General features: G+C 46.3%; 1 protein-coding gene across 1 annotated transcript in view; it reads right to left on the reverse strand.

Moving 5' to 3' along the window:
- Positions 1–793: 793 nt before the first annotated feature.
- The window catches only part of shisa9a (shisa family member 9a), a 39,296-nt gene continuing 24,279 nt past the window's right edge, over positions 794–15,810 (reverse strand). Inside the window, exons 3-5 of the mRNA XM_042306309.1 lie at positions 6,473–6,601; positions 1,490–1,906; positions 794–1,380 (exon numbers count right to left, since the gene is read on the reverse strand). Coding sequence (XP_042162243.1) covers positions 794–1,380; positions 1,490–1,906; positions 6,473–6,601 — 1,133 coding nt within the window. The remainder of the gene's footprint in view (positions 1,381–1,489; positions 1,907–6,472; positions 6,602–15,810) is intronic.

Genomic DNA, 15,810 nt, shown 5'->3' on the forward strand with positions numbered 1-15,810 from the left:
GATCACAGATTCTCTCTGATTCTATGTGTGAACAGCATTGGGACTGATGAGTCTTTCAGGAGTACAGTACTATCCTCTAGATGATGCTTCAGCCTCCTTGCCTTCGGGTCAGCTGTGATCAAGTACTCTACATCAAATATACAGGACAACAGCCTCCATTCTCTGTGTTGATGACCAAGAGACTTCTCAAGGCTACAAGCACAGAACAAAGACCATAATGTTCGTAGCCATATCCCATAACCCTAAAACTGTGGCTGATTCAATGGCTTTGTAGGAGAGAGCCTCTTTAATGAATGTCTTTTCCTTTCCCCACAGTTTGTTGTTTCCCTGCTCAATGTTTTAGCCCCAGCCGTTGTGGTGTCCATAGATCTCATATTGCTTGTCAGATTTGGTAATGCAATCCATGGCAATCTCATGTTTCCTTTTGCTGTTGCTGGATTCACGTTTCACTGTCATTGGTTGATAATGTTGTCATTACACAGGAGATATTATAACACACACAATGAATTTGATACTTTTGTTGGACGTTGCCATGGTTATACAATCCCGCCCCCGTTGCCCTCTGACTGAGGATCTGTGTAGGATTGACTGACAGTCACATGTGCAGTTACACACTCATACTGGACGGCACACGCAAGCACACTGCCACACCACCAGGGTGCACTGTTCTGGCCCCCGCTCCCAGAAAGACACAAAACGACCTGGGCCTTACACACCACCATCTCTGTCCTCTCCCTCTTTGTCTATTGGGTGACTCTGCTTTGGGCAACCTTCGTCCCCTTCTCCCACTCTCTCACACAGTTACCTCCGTCTTACTGTTGGTCACAAAGTAAGGCTGAGTGGGCAGGAAGTGCTGACTGTGGCTCTGGGAGCGGGACTGACTGTGCAGCTTGTTGATCTGCTCCACCGTACACTGGGGCCTCTTGGAGCCGTAACCCTTCCTCCTGCCTACCGTCTCAGTCCCGTCCCAGCCCTTCAGACCCACCCCTCCCCCCACCCCCCTGGGGGCTGCGATGGTGTTGGAGCTGTAGGCCAGTGGGTGGTGTTGTTGCTCTTGATGTTGGTGGTGGTGTTGTTGTTGGTGGTGAGGCCCGGGAACCGTCCCGGTGTGGCGGTGAGGCCCCGGGAAAGTCCCTGTTCTAGTCATGCTGGACATAGTCATGGCTCCTGAACCTTTATTACTGACTCTGTCGCCGCCACAGCCACTGCTGCTGAGTCTTTGGGGCTTCTGTGCGTTCTGCTTGGGCGCGGCTGGCATGGTGGAGCCCTGGTGGGAGCTGGATAGAGTGGGCAAGCTGCTGGGCATCTCTGTGATGTAGGTGGCCACGGGCTCTGGGCCCAGGGAGCCCAGGGGGCTGATGGTATTCATGGGATTGTGGGCTATGGGGATGTTGTGGGCCATGGGGATGTTGTGGGCCATGGGGTTGTTGTGGGCCATGGGGATGTTGTGGGCCATGGGGTTGTTGTGGGCCATGGGGTTGTTGTGGGCCATGGGGTTGGTGGGCCATGGGGTTGTTGTGGGCCATGGGGTTGTTGTGGGCCATGGGGTTGGTGTGAGCCATGGGGTTGTTGTGGGCCATGGGGTTGTTGTGGGCCATGGGGTTGTTGTGGGCCATGGGGTTGTTGTGGGCCATGGGGTTGTTGTGGGCCATGGGGTTGTTGTGAGACATGGGGTTGTTGTGAGACATGGGCTTGATGTGGGCCGTGGGGTTGATGTGGGCCATGGGGTTGTTCATTGGATTGTGGGTCATGGTGGGGTTATTAATTGGGTTGTGGGAAATAGGGTTGTTGGTCATGGCGTTCATAGGTCGCATGGCGTTCATGTGTTGGAGGGGGAGGCCGCCTTCAGATGGCAGTTCCACCATCAGACGCCGCTTGTTGTAGAAGTCGCCGTTGGCCTTGGCCGCTGCATGGAGATAGAGGCAGATGCACATGTTTAAGATGTTTTGTAGTTCATAACACTACAGTAATACTGCCCTATAGCACCTTTAGTAGCCTATGCTCCCAAAAGTCATCTCTGGTTGTGCACTTACCATTACCATTAACTCTAGGTCTTTCCCCTACTGTAATACCATACCAAAACAAACATGGAGCATTGTTCAGATCATAAGGAATCCACATACTTCAGCCATGCCGTTCTCAAGGTACTTTCATCACATTCCAAACTTTATTACAAATGTTAGTTCCTTTATCGAGCACTGAGTCTGAAATAAAACATGTTTTCTACTTCACCCTGTTGGAGGAGAAACTTGCTCAGAAGGAATTATATTTCGCTCAAACTTTCCAACGGCCCAGGAATCACCCAGACAGCCTCCAACCATCAAATTAACGCAGACTGCTTGGTTGAAACCCTACAATATAATACACACAGGCTACTACTTCTACACATGTAATGTAAATACCGTAAATGAGGAGAATTTAAATTGGACTCTGCTGATCAATTGATATGAGGACACTTCTAGGCAAGTGAACGTTGTCTAGGCTATAGCATTCTCTGCCTCATATGCTTCCTGTCTCCCGAGACCTGTGCCCTCCAGCTAGCCTACATCAATCAATTTATTCACGTTAAATTGACCTCATTAATTTCTCTGTCGTTCATGTCGGCAATCTGTAATCGCTCTTATCACTGAGAAATGTGTCCTTTTTACTGGGTGATTCACATTCCCCGGTTCACTCATTAATCTTTAACCTTAGCTGTTGAGCAATGAGCATCCTAGTGTGACTCTTAGGTTAAGGTGGATGGCCTTTCGCTTTTCACATCCTTGAAGATAAAGTTAACATACTAGGGGAGTTTGACTTGCCGCTGCAACTATGCATCTAGTTTATCGCTCTGCTCTCCTTCCAGTGCAGGAAAACGAGCCAGGAGGGCATGGCGAGGCACTGTGAACGGTGAGCTCGCCTCCCGTCTGCCTGTCTGCCTGTCTGCCTGGCTGCAAGAAAACCGCCTCTGGGATCAAACTCAGTCAGGCGACACATAAATCAATCTAGCAACAGTCAGCTCAACGGCACACACACATTCACAGGGAAACGTGATGAGAAACAGAATAACTACAGACAGACAGAGTAAGTTCCACCGTCACAAAAGGCCACAGACACACAAAAACAATTCAAATGTGGATGCTTGACGTCGGGACTGTAGGGACTAAATTATGTGTCAACTCCAATTAGGCTACAATAGTATCTGAGAAATGCCCGAGATAGCCTAACTGTTGGTCTCTATGGTATTGGGGTGGTGGAGTAGTGAGACACAAATGCATTTGCAATGCCATACATAGTAATTGGCCATTTGCTCCAGTGAAAGATAGAGATATCCAAACCGTCTTCAGGGTTACGTTTTGGGTACCCTTTTATTAGTCCGTCTCTCCATGTCTGGTTTTAAAATCCAATAGCGTGACCTTATAGATTCGCTTGGGGACAGTACAGATAGATATTGATTTGCAGAATTGTGGCTTATCAGCTCTCAGCCTAAGGATTCTGTAGCTACCGTTGGGAATGTGACAGAAAGGCAATTAAAGAAAAAAGGGGAAAACAACACTGTGGTTTCAAACTAGAGTGTTTCTTTCCTTTAGGCCACTTGTGATGAGTGGAATAAGGGCAGAGCAATATGGAGGAGAGAAGAAAAAGTGCTCAGTTAAAGTTTCGCAATAACACAGCTCAAATGAAGACACCATTCATCTGTCTCTGTGCCTCTCTCTTTCTCTCTCTCTTTCTGTCCCTCTCGGCTGCCCTCGTTATTGTGCGTCTCCACGTGCATATCATCGGATCATGACTCCAGGAGATGGAGATGGTCTCTTGGGACTGTGCGTCCATTCCTTTCTAAAGCAGATTAAAATAGCTCCCGTGCCATCTCATTGGAGAGCGGCTCTAGAATGAGAAGCTATCAGTTAGGCTGTAGTCAAGGCTCTGAATACTGGGGGTGGGAGACCCTCTATTACAGACATTAAATCAGATAGAGTCCTGGGGAGCGGAAAGGTGAAGATGAGAAAAGGAGAATCAAATTGAGATTAGGCTTGGAGGTAGAGGGAGAGGAGCACAGGAAAGGGGGAAGGATGATGAGGGGGAGAAGGAAGAGGAGGGGGAGGAGGAGGGGGGGGAGGAGGAGGAAGAAGGGGAGTAAAGAGGAGGAGGAGAAAGAAGCAAATATAGGTGTCTCTAAAAAAGTTGCTGATATTGTGGACCTCCTCCAGTATGCAGATAGCCTCATGAATACCAAGCTACCAAGCTCACGTTATTAGTCAAACATAGGAGATATGGGCCATATCAGTCAACATTTCCCATTCTTAATTGTCTCAGATTGAATTGCTAATGGTTATATAAACTGTGTGGCATAAACAGAAAACAGAAAAACACTTCATCTACTCCCTCTGAATGCCCCAGCATAATGGAGTGCCTTTGTGTAAACAATCACAACAATCTGTTTGAAATGAGTCAGGGACGGAATGGTAAAGTGATGGATTGGGAATTACATTTAAAATTAAGAGCTTTACTCCTACATTTAACATCTCAATGAGATGTGGGTATTTTGCATTCCCGTGATGTTGTGTTTTCCAGAGGTAGTGACTATGATTATACAGTACTCAGAGCCAGATGGATCCTATCATTTTGTTTCTGGGGGAGCTGCCTTTAGCATACCAAAGAAGAAGACTCAGCACGACTTCTACTCAAATAAATTGTTGTTTGCTTGGCTCGTATGTATTATGGTATTGAAATTGAAAAGTGGTTTAGGCTCTATTCAAATCAAGTATGCTGTCAGTGAATGGAATGTACAGAATGTCAATCACCAAACAAGTTGATTCTGTTTTTGACTGTGACTGTGAGACTTTTATATTAGACACCCACCGGTCTTTAACTCCAGCGAAAGTGGGCAATATACAGAAATGTAGTGTACTGTTGTGGCCAAACATTTTGAGAATGACACAAATATTAATTCTCACAAAGTCTGCTGCCTCAGTGTCTTTAGATATTTTTGTCAGATGGTACTATGGAATACTGAAGTATAATTACAAGCATTTCATAAGTGTCAAAGGCTTTTATTGACAATTACATGAAGTTGATGCAAAGAGTCAACATTTGCAGTGTTGACCCTTCTTTTTTAAGACCTCTGCAATCCGCGCTGGCATGCTGTCAATTAACTTCTGGGCCACATCCTGACTGATGGCAGCACATTCTTGCATAATCCATGCTTGGAGTTTGTCAGAATTTGTGGGTTTTTGTTTGTCCACCCACCTCTTGAGGATTTGACCACAAGTTGTCAATGGGATTAAGGTCTGGGGAGTTTCCTGCCCATGGACCCAAAATATTGATGTTTTGTTCACGGGGCCACTTAGTTATCACTTTTGCCTTATGGCAAGGTGCTCCATCATGCTGGAAAAGGCATTGATCGTCACCAAACTGTTCCTGGATGGTTGGGAGAAGTTGCTCTCTGAGGATGTGTTGGTACCATTCTTTAGTCATGGCTGTGTTCTTAGGCAAAATTGTGAGTGAGCCCACTCCCTTGGCTGAGAAGCAACCCCACACATGAATGGTCTCAGGATGCTTTACTGTTGGCATGACACAGGACTGATGGTAGCGCTCACCTTGTCTTCTCCGGACAAGCTTTTTTCCAGATGTCCCAAACAATCGGAAAGGGGATTCATCTGCCCTTCTTGACACCAGGCCATCCTCCAAAAGCCTCACTGTGCATGCAGATGCACTCACACCTGCCTGCTGCCATTCCTGTGCAAGCTCTGTACTGGTGGTGCCCCAATCCCGCAGCTGAATCAACTTAAGGAGACGGTCCTGGCGCTTGCTGGACTTTCTTGGGCGCTCTGAAGCCTTCTTCACAGCAATTGAACTGCTCTCCTTGAAGTTCTTGATGATCCAATAAATGGTTGATTTAGGTGCAATCTTACTGGCAGCAATATCCTTGCCTGTGAAGCCCTTTTTGTGCAAAGCAATGATGACGGCACATGTTTCCTTACAGGTAAGCATGGTTAACAGAGGAAGAACAATGATTCTAAGCACCACCCTCCTTTTGAAGCTTCCAGTCTGTTATTCGAACTCAATCAGCATGACAGAGTGATCTCCAGCCTTGTCCTCATCAACACTCACACCTGTGTTAACATGATGTCAGCTGGTCCTTTTGTGGTAGGGCTGAAATGCGGTGGAAATGTTTTTTGGGGGATTCAGTTCATTTACATGGCAAAGTGGGACTTTGCAATTAATTGCAATTCCTCTGATCACTCTTCATAACATTCTGGAGTACATGCAAATTGTCATCAAACAAACTGAGGCAGCAGACGTTGTGAAGATTATTCTCAAAACTTTTGGCCACGACTGTATGCATAATGGTATACACTACTTAGTCGTTGGGCCGTTCTGGCTTGAACAAGGCTTACTCGTCCTCGGCTTACTTACTTAGTCGAACCCAGGCCGCTACAGACACAGGCAGCGTCAACAAAGCAGGACAAAGCAGATAGGAGCAGACACTCACCGACGAGCTTGAGCGAGGCATACTTGTTGAGTTCCTTCCCAGGTTGTTGCTGTTCATAGACATGAGCCAGCTGGCTCAGAGCAGGGTAGGGGTGTGGCTGGCCCACGGTGTTGTTAATCTGACCTCCCTCTGAAGAGACAAGACACAAAATGGAGTAATGTTAGAGGGCTTTGGTACCAACATAGTCTCATTACAATAAGTCAAGATAGTGACATTTAACCATTGAGGTTACATGTCAATGACACACAAATATTAGGTATGTCACTTGTGGGGTCATATAACACATCAATGAACAGCTGTTCTCACTTTACAATGCACATGCCTTGTCCCGGTATCGGCCCACCATGGGCCGAAATAATGAACCAATGGTAATTTTGATGTTTTTGTTGGGTAAGTACATGACAGGTCTGCTAGTGTCTTTTTTCTTGTGATAATGACAGTAAAAAAAGAGCAAGCTCTCATTTAGAACCATCCTCCTACTGTAATGGAGATTAACGTTAATTGCCATTTTACTCAAGGTAAAGTGATACTTTATAAGAGACTACAGCCCTTGAAAGCCAGATTAAGAGAGGGAGAGGGAGAAGGAGTGGAGAGCGAGCGAGAGAGAGAGAGAGAGAACGAGAGCGTGAGAGAGAGAGTGAGAAAGAGCGTGAGCGAGAGAGAGAGCGTGAGAGAGAGCGTAAGAGGGATAGAGAGCGAGAGAGAGAGCGAGAGAGAGAGTGAGAGAGAGCGAGAGAGAGCGAGAGAGAGAGCGTAAGAGGGAGAGAGAGCGAGAGAGAGAGAGCGTAAGAGGGAGAGAGCGAGAGAGAGAGAGCGAGAGAGAGAGCGTGAGAGGGAGAGAGAGAAAGCGAGAGAGAGAGCGTGAGAGGGTGAGAGAGAGAGCGCAGGAGAAGGAGTGGAAGAGAGCGAGAGAGATACAGTACATGGAGAGAGCAGAGCAGAGCAAGAGGGAAAAAATAAAAGAAGGGGAGAGGCCCGATAGAGAGCAAATACAGACGGAAAGAGGGAATGAGACAGAGAGCAGAAAAGAAAGAGCTTTGTATGTCTGATCGGAGGATTTACCCAGTCCTCATATTAATATTCCCAACCGACTCCGAGTAGCTTCGTCTAGCTTAAGTCTCAGAATCAAACAGAGAGCCCTACAGAGAGCTAAACACAGCGCCGCCCAAGAGAGAGGAGAGAGCGGCAGGGGTCTTATTTACTTACGGCAGCGGCGACATCACCCTTTTGTCTTCCTCCCGTGACAGAGAGACAGACAGAGGAAGGGGAGCCATGTCAGCAACAAGCGCCTATTGATTCAGACAGTTGTTTCCCTCTGTTTCATCTCTTTGGGCTGTCAGAGTGGCGGAACAATCAAAGCACCTGTAACCTCCACGTCACACCTGTCAGACAGGCAGCTAAAGCTGTGACTAATTAATCATCTACCCTTGATGCAGTGTCTGTGACAGAGAGGGAAAAAGCGAGAGAGAGAGAAAGAGAGAGAGGGAGAGGGAGAATGACTGATTGCAGTCACACCGTAACTTCAAGCCCACTCACACACACTTCAGCAGAACCCCTCATAGTCAGAGGTTAAATCAGGATGAATGCTGTGAGAGGAGTAAACGCTTTTTATACCTCAATGTAAACAGCAATGTTTTCAATTTCCACAGTGCACCACACTGTAGAATGGCTCAATGGTTGCTTCTGATCTGGCTCTAATCTACACACAACAGAGAACACAGGAGACTAACATTTACATTTTAGTCACATGAACGCACACGCACACACTCACGCACACACGCACACACACACACACACACACACACACACACACACACACACACACACACACACACACACACACACACACACACACACACACACACACACACACACACACACACAGTAAGTCTGTGACCTTGCAGTATCGTCCCACCTCGACACACATGTAGTCAGTAAGCATCTCAATCTCATCCACTGTGTATCCAAACCCCCATCTGAGTGACAGATGTCAGCCTGTCCATCAGCATGACGAGTCGGCCCAGTTAGAAGGCTGAGTTCAAGGGGAGTACAGTAACAGCACAACACATTCACATGGTCTATAGGTAGTAACAGCACGGCACATGATGCACTCTGCAGTATGAGAGCATTACTTTTTGTATCTGTACTCCTCTACTTGTGCCTCTGAGGTCTGTATTGAGTATCGAATGACTCACCTTCACACTGTTTCTGAATTGCATAAATCGCGGCACGAATACAACAGTACTCAGCAGTACTCAGTATCTGGACGTTTGCTCCATCTCCGCTGAAACAGTAGCAGTGCAGTAAGAACATGTACATGCTGAAGAAACTGACAGTTTAACAGCAGCCCAGTACATATGATCCATGTACACGGGAGTTATTTACATGCTTAGTGCTTGGCTTCATGTCGAGCTGCATGTGGAATTCAGTGTTTGTTTGGTTTGGTGTTTAAGAGCTGTGTCATAATAAACCTCCTCTCCAGGATTCAGCTACTGATTGCTTTTATGTTCTCCTGTTCTCACGCTTTCACTTTGTCATGGCAACATGAAGTGTGTATGTGTGTGTGTGTGTGTGTGTGAGAGAGAGCTCTTTTCTGTCCTGTGTGCATCGCCCACACATACCAACAGGCTACAGTGTAGGCATACAGTAAATTGAGAAATCACGTAACTAAACTAAACAAGGAGAAGGAACTATACTATGGAACAAAGATAAATGACACAAAGAATGCTAGAAAAAAGCTCAGGACTACTTTAAGTGAAAAGTGAACTCGGCTCCATGCTTCATTGAGGCAGATGGCTTGTTTATAACAAAACCCTTTGATATTGAAAAGATCAGCAAACCTAGGCATGACATGCAAACAACAAACGATGAGCCTTCATATTCACGCATAAAGACCAAATAATGAAAGGCAAACACTGTAGTTGTGAGTTCCACAATGTGGGTGTGGAAGAGGTGAGAAAATTCCTGTTATATATTAAAAAAATATATATAAATACTTTTTTTATTTCACCTTTATTTAACCATGTAGGCCAGTTGAGAACAAGTTCTCATTTACAACTGCGACCTGGCCAAGATAAAGCAAAGCAGTGCGACACAAACAACAACACAGAGTTACATATGGAATAAACAAACATACAGTCAATAACACAATGGGAAATTATATATACAGTGTGTGCTAATGAGGTAAGATAAGGGAGGTAAGGCAATAAATAGGCCATAGTGGTGAAATAATGACACTTTAGCAATTAAACACTGGAGTGATAAATGTGCAGAAGACGAATGTGCAAGTAGAGATACTGGGATGCAAAGAGGCAAAACAAATCAATAACTGTATGGGGAGGCACGACTCCAACACCCTCATTAAGATTGCAGACTACACAACAGTGGTAGGCCGGATCACCTATAGAGAGGAGGTCAGAGACCTGGCTGGGTGGTGCCAGAATAACAACCTATCCCTCAACGTAACCAAGACTAAGGAGATGATTGTGGACTACAGGAAAAGGAGGACCGAACATGCCCCCATTCTCATCAACGGGGCTGTAGTGGAGCAGGTTGAGAGCTTCAAGTTCCTTGGTGTCCACATCAACAACAAAGCCTATTCCCCCTCAGAAAACTTTAAAAGATTTGGCATGGGTCCTGAGATCCTCAAAAGGTTCTACAGCTGCAACATCGAGAGCATCCTGACCGGTTGCATCACTGCCTGGTACGACAATTGCTCGGCCTCCGACCGCACGGCACTTCAGAGGGTAGTGCGTACGGCCAGTACATCACTGGGGCAAAGCTGCCTGCCATCCAGGACCTCTACACCAGGCGGTGCCAGAGGAAGGCCCTAAAAATTGTCAAAGACCCCAGCCACCCCAGTCATAGACTGTTCCCTCTACTACTGCATGGCAAGCGGTACCGGAGGGCCAAGTCTAGGACAAACAGGCTTCTCAACAGTTTTTACCCCCAAGCCATAAGACTCCTGAACAGGTCATCAAATGGCTACCCGGACTATTTGCATTGTGTGCCCCCCCCAACCCTTTTACGCTGCTGCTACTCTCTGTTCATCATATGTGCATAGTCACTTTATCTATACATTCATGTACATACTACCTCAATTTGCCTGACCAACCGGTGCTCTGGCACATTGGCTAACTGTGCTATCTGCATTGTGTCCTGCCACCCACCACCCACCAAACCGTCTTTTACGCTACTGCTACTCTCTGTTCACCATTTATGCATAGTCACTTTAACCATATCTACATGTACATATTACCTCAATCAGCCTGACTAACCGGTGTCTGTATGTAGCCTCGCTACTTTTATAGCCTCGCTACTGTATATAGCCTCACTACTGTTATTATTCATTGTCTTTTTTACTGTTGTTTTTATTTCTTTACTTACCTATTGTTCACCTAATACCTTTTTGCACTATTGGTTAGAGCCTGGAAGTAAGCATTTCACTGTAAGTTTGTATTCGGTTGTATCATGTTGTATTCGGCGCACGTGACAAATAAACTTTGATTTGATTTGATTTGGGATGAGGTAGTTGGGTGGGCTATTTACAGATGGGCTATGTACAGGTGCAGTGATCTGTGAGCTGCTCTGACAGCTGGTGCTTAAAGTTAGAGAGGGAGATATGAGTCTCCAGCTTCAGCGATTTTTGCAATTCGTTCGAGTCATTGGCAGCAGAGAACTGGAAGGAAAGGCGGCCAAATGAGGAATTGTCTTTGGGGGTGACCAGTGAAATATACCTGATGGAGTGCATATTACGGGTGGGTGCTGCCATGGTGACCAGTGAGCTGAGATAAGGCAGGGCTTTACCAAGCAAAGACTTATAGATGACCTAGAGCCAGTGGGTTTGGCGATGAATATGAAGCAAGGGCCAGCCAACCAGAGCATACAGATCACAGTGGTGGGTAGTATATGGGGCTTTGGTGACGAAACGGATGGCACTGTGATATACTGCATCCAATTTACTGAGTAGAGTGTTGGAGGCTATTTTGTAAATGACATCACCGAAGTCGAGGATCGGTAGGATAGTCAGTTTTACGAGAGTATGTTTGCCAGCATGAGTGAAGGATATTTTGTTGCGAAATAGGAAGCCGATTCTAGATTTAATTTTGGATTGGAGATGCTTAATGTGAGTCTGGAAGGAGAGTTTACAGTCTAACCAGACACCTAGGTATTTGTAGTTCTCCACATATTCTAAGTCAGAAGCGTCCAGAGTAGTGATGCTGGATGGGTGGGCAGGTCCGGGCAGCGATCAGTTGAAGAGCATTGCATTTAAGAGCAGTTGGAGGCCACGGAAGGAGTGTTGTATGGCATTGAAGCTTGTATGTAGGTTAGTTAACACAGTGTCCAAAGAAGGGCCAGATGTATACAGAATGGTGTCGTCTGCGTAGAGGTGGATCAGAGAATCACTAGCAGCAAGAGCGACATCATTGATGTATACAGAGAAAAGAGTCGGCCTGAGAATTGAACCCTGTGGCACCCCCATAGAGACTGCCAGAGGTCCGGACAACAGGCCCTTCGATTTGACACAATGAACTCTGACTGAGAACTAGTTGGTGAACCAGGCGAGGCAGTCATTTGAGAAACCAAGGCTGTTGAGTCTGCCAATAAGAATGTGGTGATTGACAGAGTCTAAAGCCTTGGCCAGGTCGATGAATACAGCTGCACAGTATTGTCTCTTATTGATGGCAGTTATAATATTGTTTAGGACCTTGAGCGTAGCTGAGGTGCACCCATGACCAGCTCGGAAACCAGATTGCATAGCGGAGAAGGTACGGTGGGGTTCGAAATGGTCGGGGATCTGTTTGTTAACTTGGCTATTGAAGACCTTAGAAAGGCAGGGGAGGATAGATATAGGTCTGTAACAGTTTGGGTCTAGAGTGTCTCCCCCTTTGAAGAGAGGTTGAACAGGCTAGTAATAGGGGTTGCACCATTTTTGGCAGATCATTTTAGAAAGAGAGGGTCCAGATTGTCCAGATTGTCCAGCTTTCAGAACATCAGCTATCTGGATTTGGGTGAAGGAGAAATGGGGAGGCTTGGGCAAGTTGCTGTGGGGGGTGCAGGGCTGTTGACCAGGGTAGGGGTAGCCAGGTGGAAAGCATGGCCAGCCTTAGAAAAATGCTTATTGAAATTCTCAATTATTGTGGATTTATCGGTGGTGAAAGTGTTTCCTAGCTTCAGTGCAGTGAGCAGCTGGGAGGAGGTGCTCTTATTCTCCATGGACTATACAGTGTCCCAGAAATTTTGGAGTTTGTGCTACAGGATGCATATTTCTGTTTGAAAAAGCTAGCCTTTGCTTTCCTAAATGCCTGTGTATATGGGTTCCTAACTTTCCTGAAAAGTTGCATATCGCGGGGGCTATTCGACGCTAATGCAGTACACCACAGGATGTTTTTGTGTTGGTCAAGGGCAGTCAGGTCTGGAGTGAACCAAGGGCTATATCTGTTCCTGGTTCTACATTTTTTGAATGGGGCAAGCTTATTTAAGATGGTGAGGAAAGCACTTTTAAAGAATAACCAGGCATCCTCTACTGACAGAATGAGATCAATATCCTTCCAGGATACCCGAGCCAGGTCGATTAGAAAGGTCTGCTCGCTGAAGTGTTTTAGGGAGCATTTGACAATGATGAGGGGTGGTCGTGGGTTGTACCTGGTAGATTGTAGGATGGCTGGGATGTTAAGCATGTACCAGTTTAGGTCACCTAACAGTACAAGCTCTGAAGATAGATGGGGCCAATCAATTCACATATGGTGTCCAGGGCACAGCTGGGGGCTGAAGGTGATCTATAACAAGCGGCAACGGTGAGAGACTTGTTTCTGGAAAGGTGGATTTTTAAAAGTAGAAGCTCAAATTGTTTGGCCACAGATCTGGATAGTAAGACAGAACTCTGCAGGCTATCTCGCAGTAGATTGCAACTCCACCCCCTTTGGCAGCTCTATCTTGTCGGAAAATTTTATGTTTAGGGATGGAAATTTCAGGGTTTTTGGTGGCCTTCCTAAGCCAGGATTCAGACACGGCTACAACATCCGGGTTGGCAGAGTGTGCTAAAGCAGTGAATAAAACAAACTTAGGGAGGACGCTTCTAATGTTAACATGAATGAAACCAAGGCTTTTCCGGTTACAGAAGTCAACAAATGAGAGCGCCTGGGGAATGGGAGTGGAGCTAGGCACAGCAGGGCCTGGATTAGCCGCTACATCACCAGAGGAACAGAGGAAGAGTAGGATAAGGGTACGGCTAAAGGCTATAAGAACTGGTCGCCTAGTACGTTCGGAACAGAGAGTAAAAGGAGCAGGTTTCTGGGCGCGGTAGAATAGATTCAAGGCATAATGTACAGGCAAAGGTATGGTAGGATGTGAATGCAGTGGAGGTAAACCTAGGCATTGAGTGACAATGAGAGAGGTATTGTCTCTCGAGACACCATTTAAACCAGGTGAGGTCACTGCATGTGTGGGATGTGGAACAAAAGGATTAGCTAAGGCATATTGAGCAGGGCTGGAGGCTCTACAGTGAAATAAGACAATAATCACTAACCAAAACAGCAATGGACAAGGCATATTGACATTAGGGAGAGGCATGCGTAGCCGAGTGATCATGGGGTCTAGTGAGTAGCTAGGCGAGCTGGAGACACGGTGATTCAGACAGCTAGTGGGCCGGGGCTAGCAGGCTAGCAGAAGGGCCTTAGGGGGACATCGTGACGGAAAAATCTGTTGTAGCCCCCTCCTGCGGTTACATCTGCAGACCAGTCGTGATGGATTGGCAGGGCTCCGTGTAGTAAAAGGGTCCAGTCCAATTGGCAAAATAGGCATTGTAGCCCAAGGAGTGGCTGATGGACCTCTTCAGCTAGCCGGGAGATGGGTCTAGCATAGGCTAGCTCCAGGATAATTGGTGCTTGCTTTGAGACAGAGACGTTAGCCAGGAGTAGCCACTCGGATACCAGCTAGCTAGCTGCGATGATCCAGGTGAAAAGGTCCAGAGCTCGGTAGGAATCCGGAGATGTGGAGAAAAATAACTCATGTATGCTCTGGATTGAATCGCGCTGTGCAGACTGGCAGGAGTTGTCCGGGCTAAAGGTTAGCTGATGACTACTAGCAAGTAGCTAGTTAGGTGGCTAGCTTCTGTTGGGTGTTCCGGTTCTAAAGTACAGAAAATAGCAGATCCATACCACATTGGGTGAGGTGGGTTGCAGGAGAGTATGTTGAAGTTGAGGTTAAGAACTAAATAAAAAATATATACAAAATATATGTGAAGAAAAATATATATACACGGGAGACGACAAGATGAAGACAAAGACGCCTGACTGCTACGCCATCTTGGATTCAGATAAATAAGGACAAGCCACCTGGTACCAACAACTGAACACAGATGGTTTTCTTTCATTTCAATTTTTTACCCCTTTTTCATGATATCCAATTGGTAGTTACAGTCTTGTCCCATCGCTGCAACTTCCATACAGACTCGTGAACTTCTATACGGACTCGTGAGAGGCAAAGGTCGAGAGCCATGCGTCCTCTGAAACATGACCCTGCCAAGCCGCACTGCATCTTGACACACTGCTCGCTTAACTCAGAAGCCAGCCGCACCAATATGTCGGAGGAAACACCGTACAACTGCCGACCGAAGTCAGCATGCAACAGGAGTCACCATCCAATAGGACAATGACCCTGCCAGAGGACACAGTCAAGACAACGCAGGAGTGACTTCGGGACAAGTCTCTGAATGTCCTTAAGTGCCCCAGCCAGAGCCCGGACTTGTACCCGATCGAACATCTCTGGAGAGACCTGAAAAAAGCTGTGCAGCGATGCTCCCCATCCAACCTGACAGAGCTTGAGAGGATCTGCAGAGTAGCATGGGAAAAACTCCCCAAATACAGGTGTGCAAAGCTTGTAGCATCCTACCCAAGAAGACTCGACGCTGTAATCGCTGCCAAAGGTGCTTCAACAAAGTACTGAATAAAGGGTCTGAATACTCATGTAAATGTGATATTTCTTATTTTTTGTATTTTATTTTATTTTTGCAAAAAAAATCTCAAATCCTGTTTTTGATTTGTCATTATGGGGTATTGTGTGTAGATTGATGAGGGGGGAATGCAAGTTAATCCAATCCAACAAAATGTGGAAAACGTCAAGGGGTCTGAATACTTTACAAATGCACTGTATTTGTATACTAAAACTTGTCCTCTAAGCCGGTTTATCTGCTCTGAGAAGTGTGAGGTCAGTGTGAGCGTGTGTGTGTGTTTGTATGTGGATTTAAGTGTGTTTTCTCTATCTGTAAGAGTGTGAGTGTATACTTTATGTGTGTGTACACGTGTGTGTGTTTGGCATTTCAGATGCCGTATCTTAAT

This window comes from Oncorhynchus tshawytscha, linkage group LG25 (assembly GCF_018296145.1).
Source record: "Oncorhynchus tshawytscha isolate Ot180627B linkage group LG25, Otsh_v2.0, whole genome shotgun sequence".
NCBI lineage: Eukaryota > Metazoa > Chordata > Actinopteri > Salmoniformes > Salmonidae > Oncorhynchus > Oncorhynchus tshawytscha.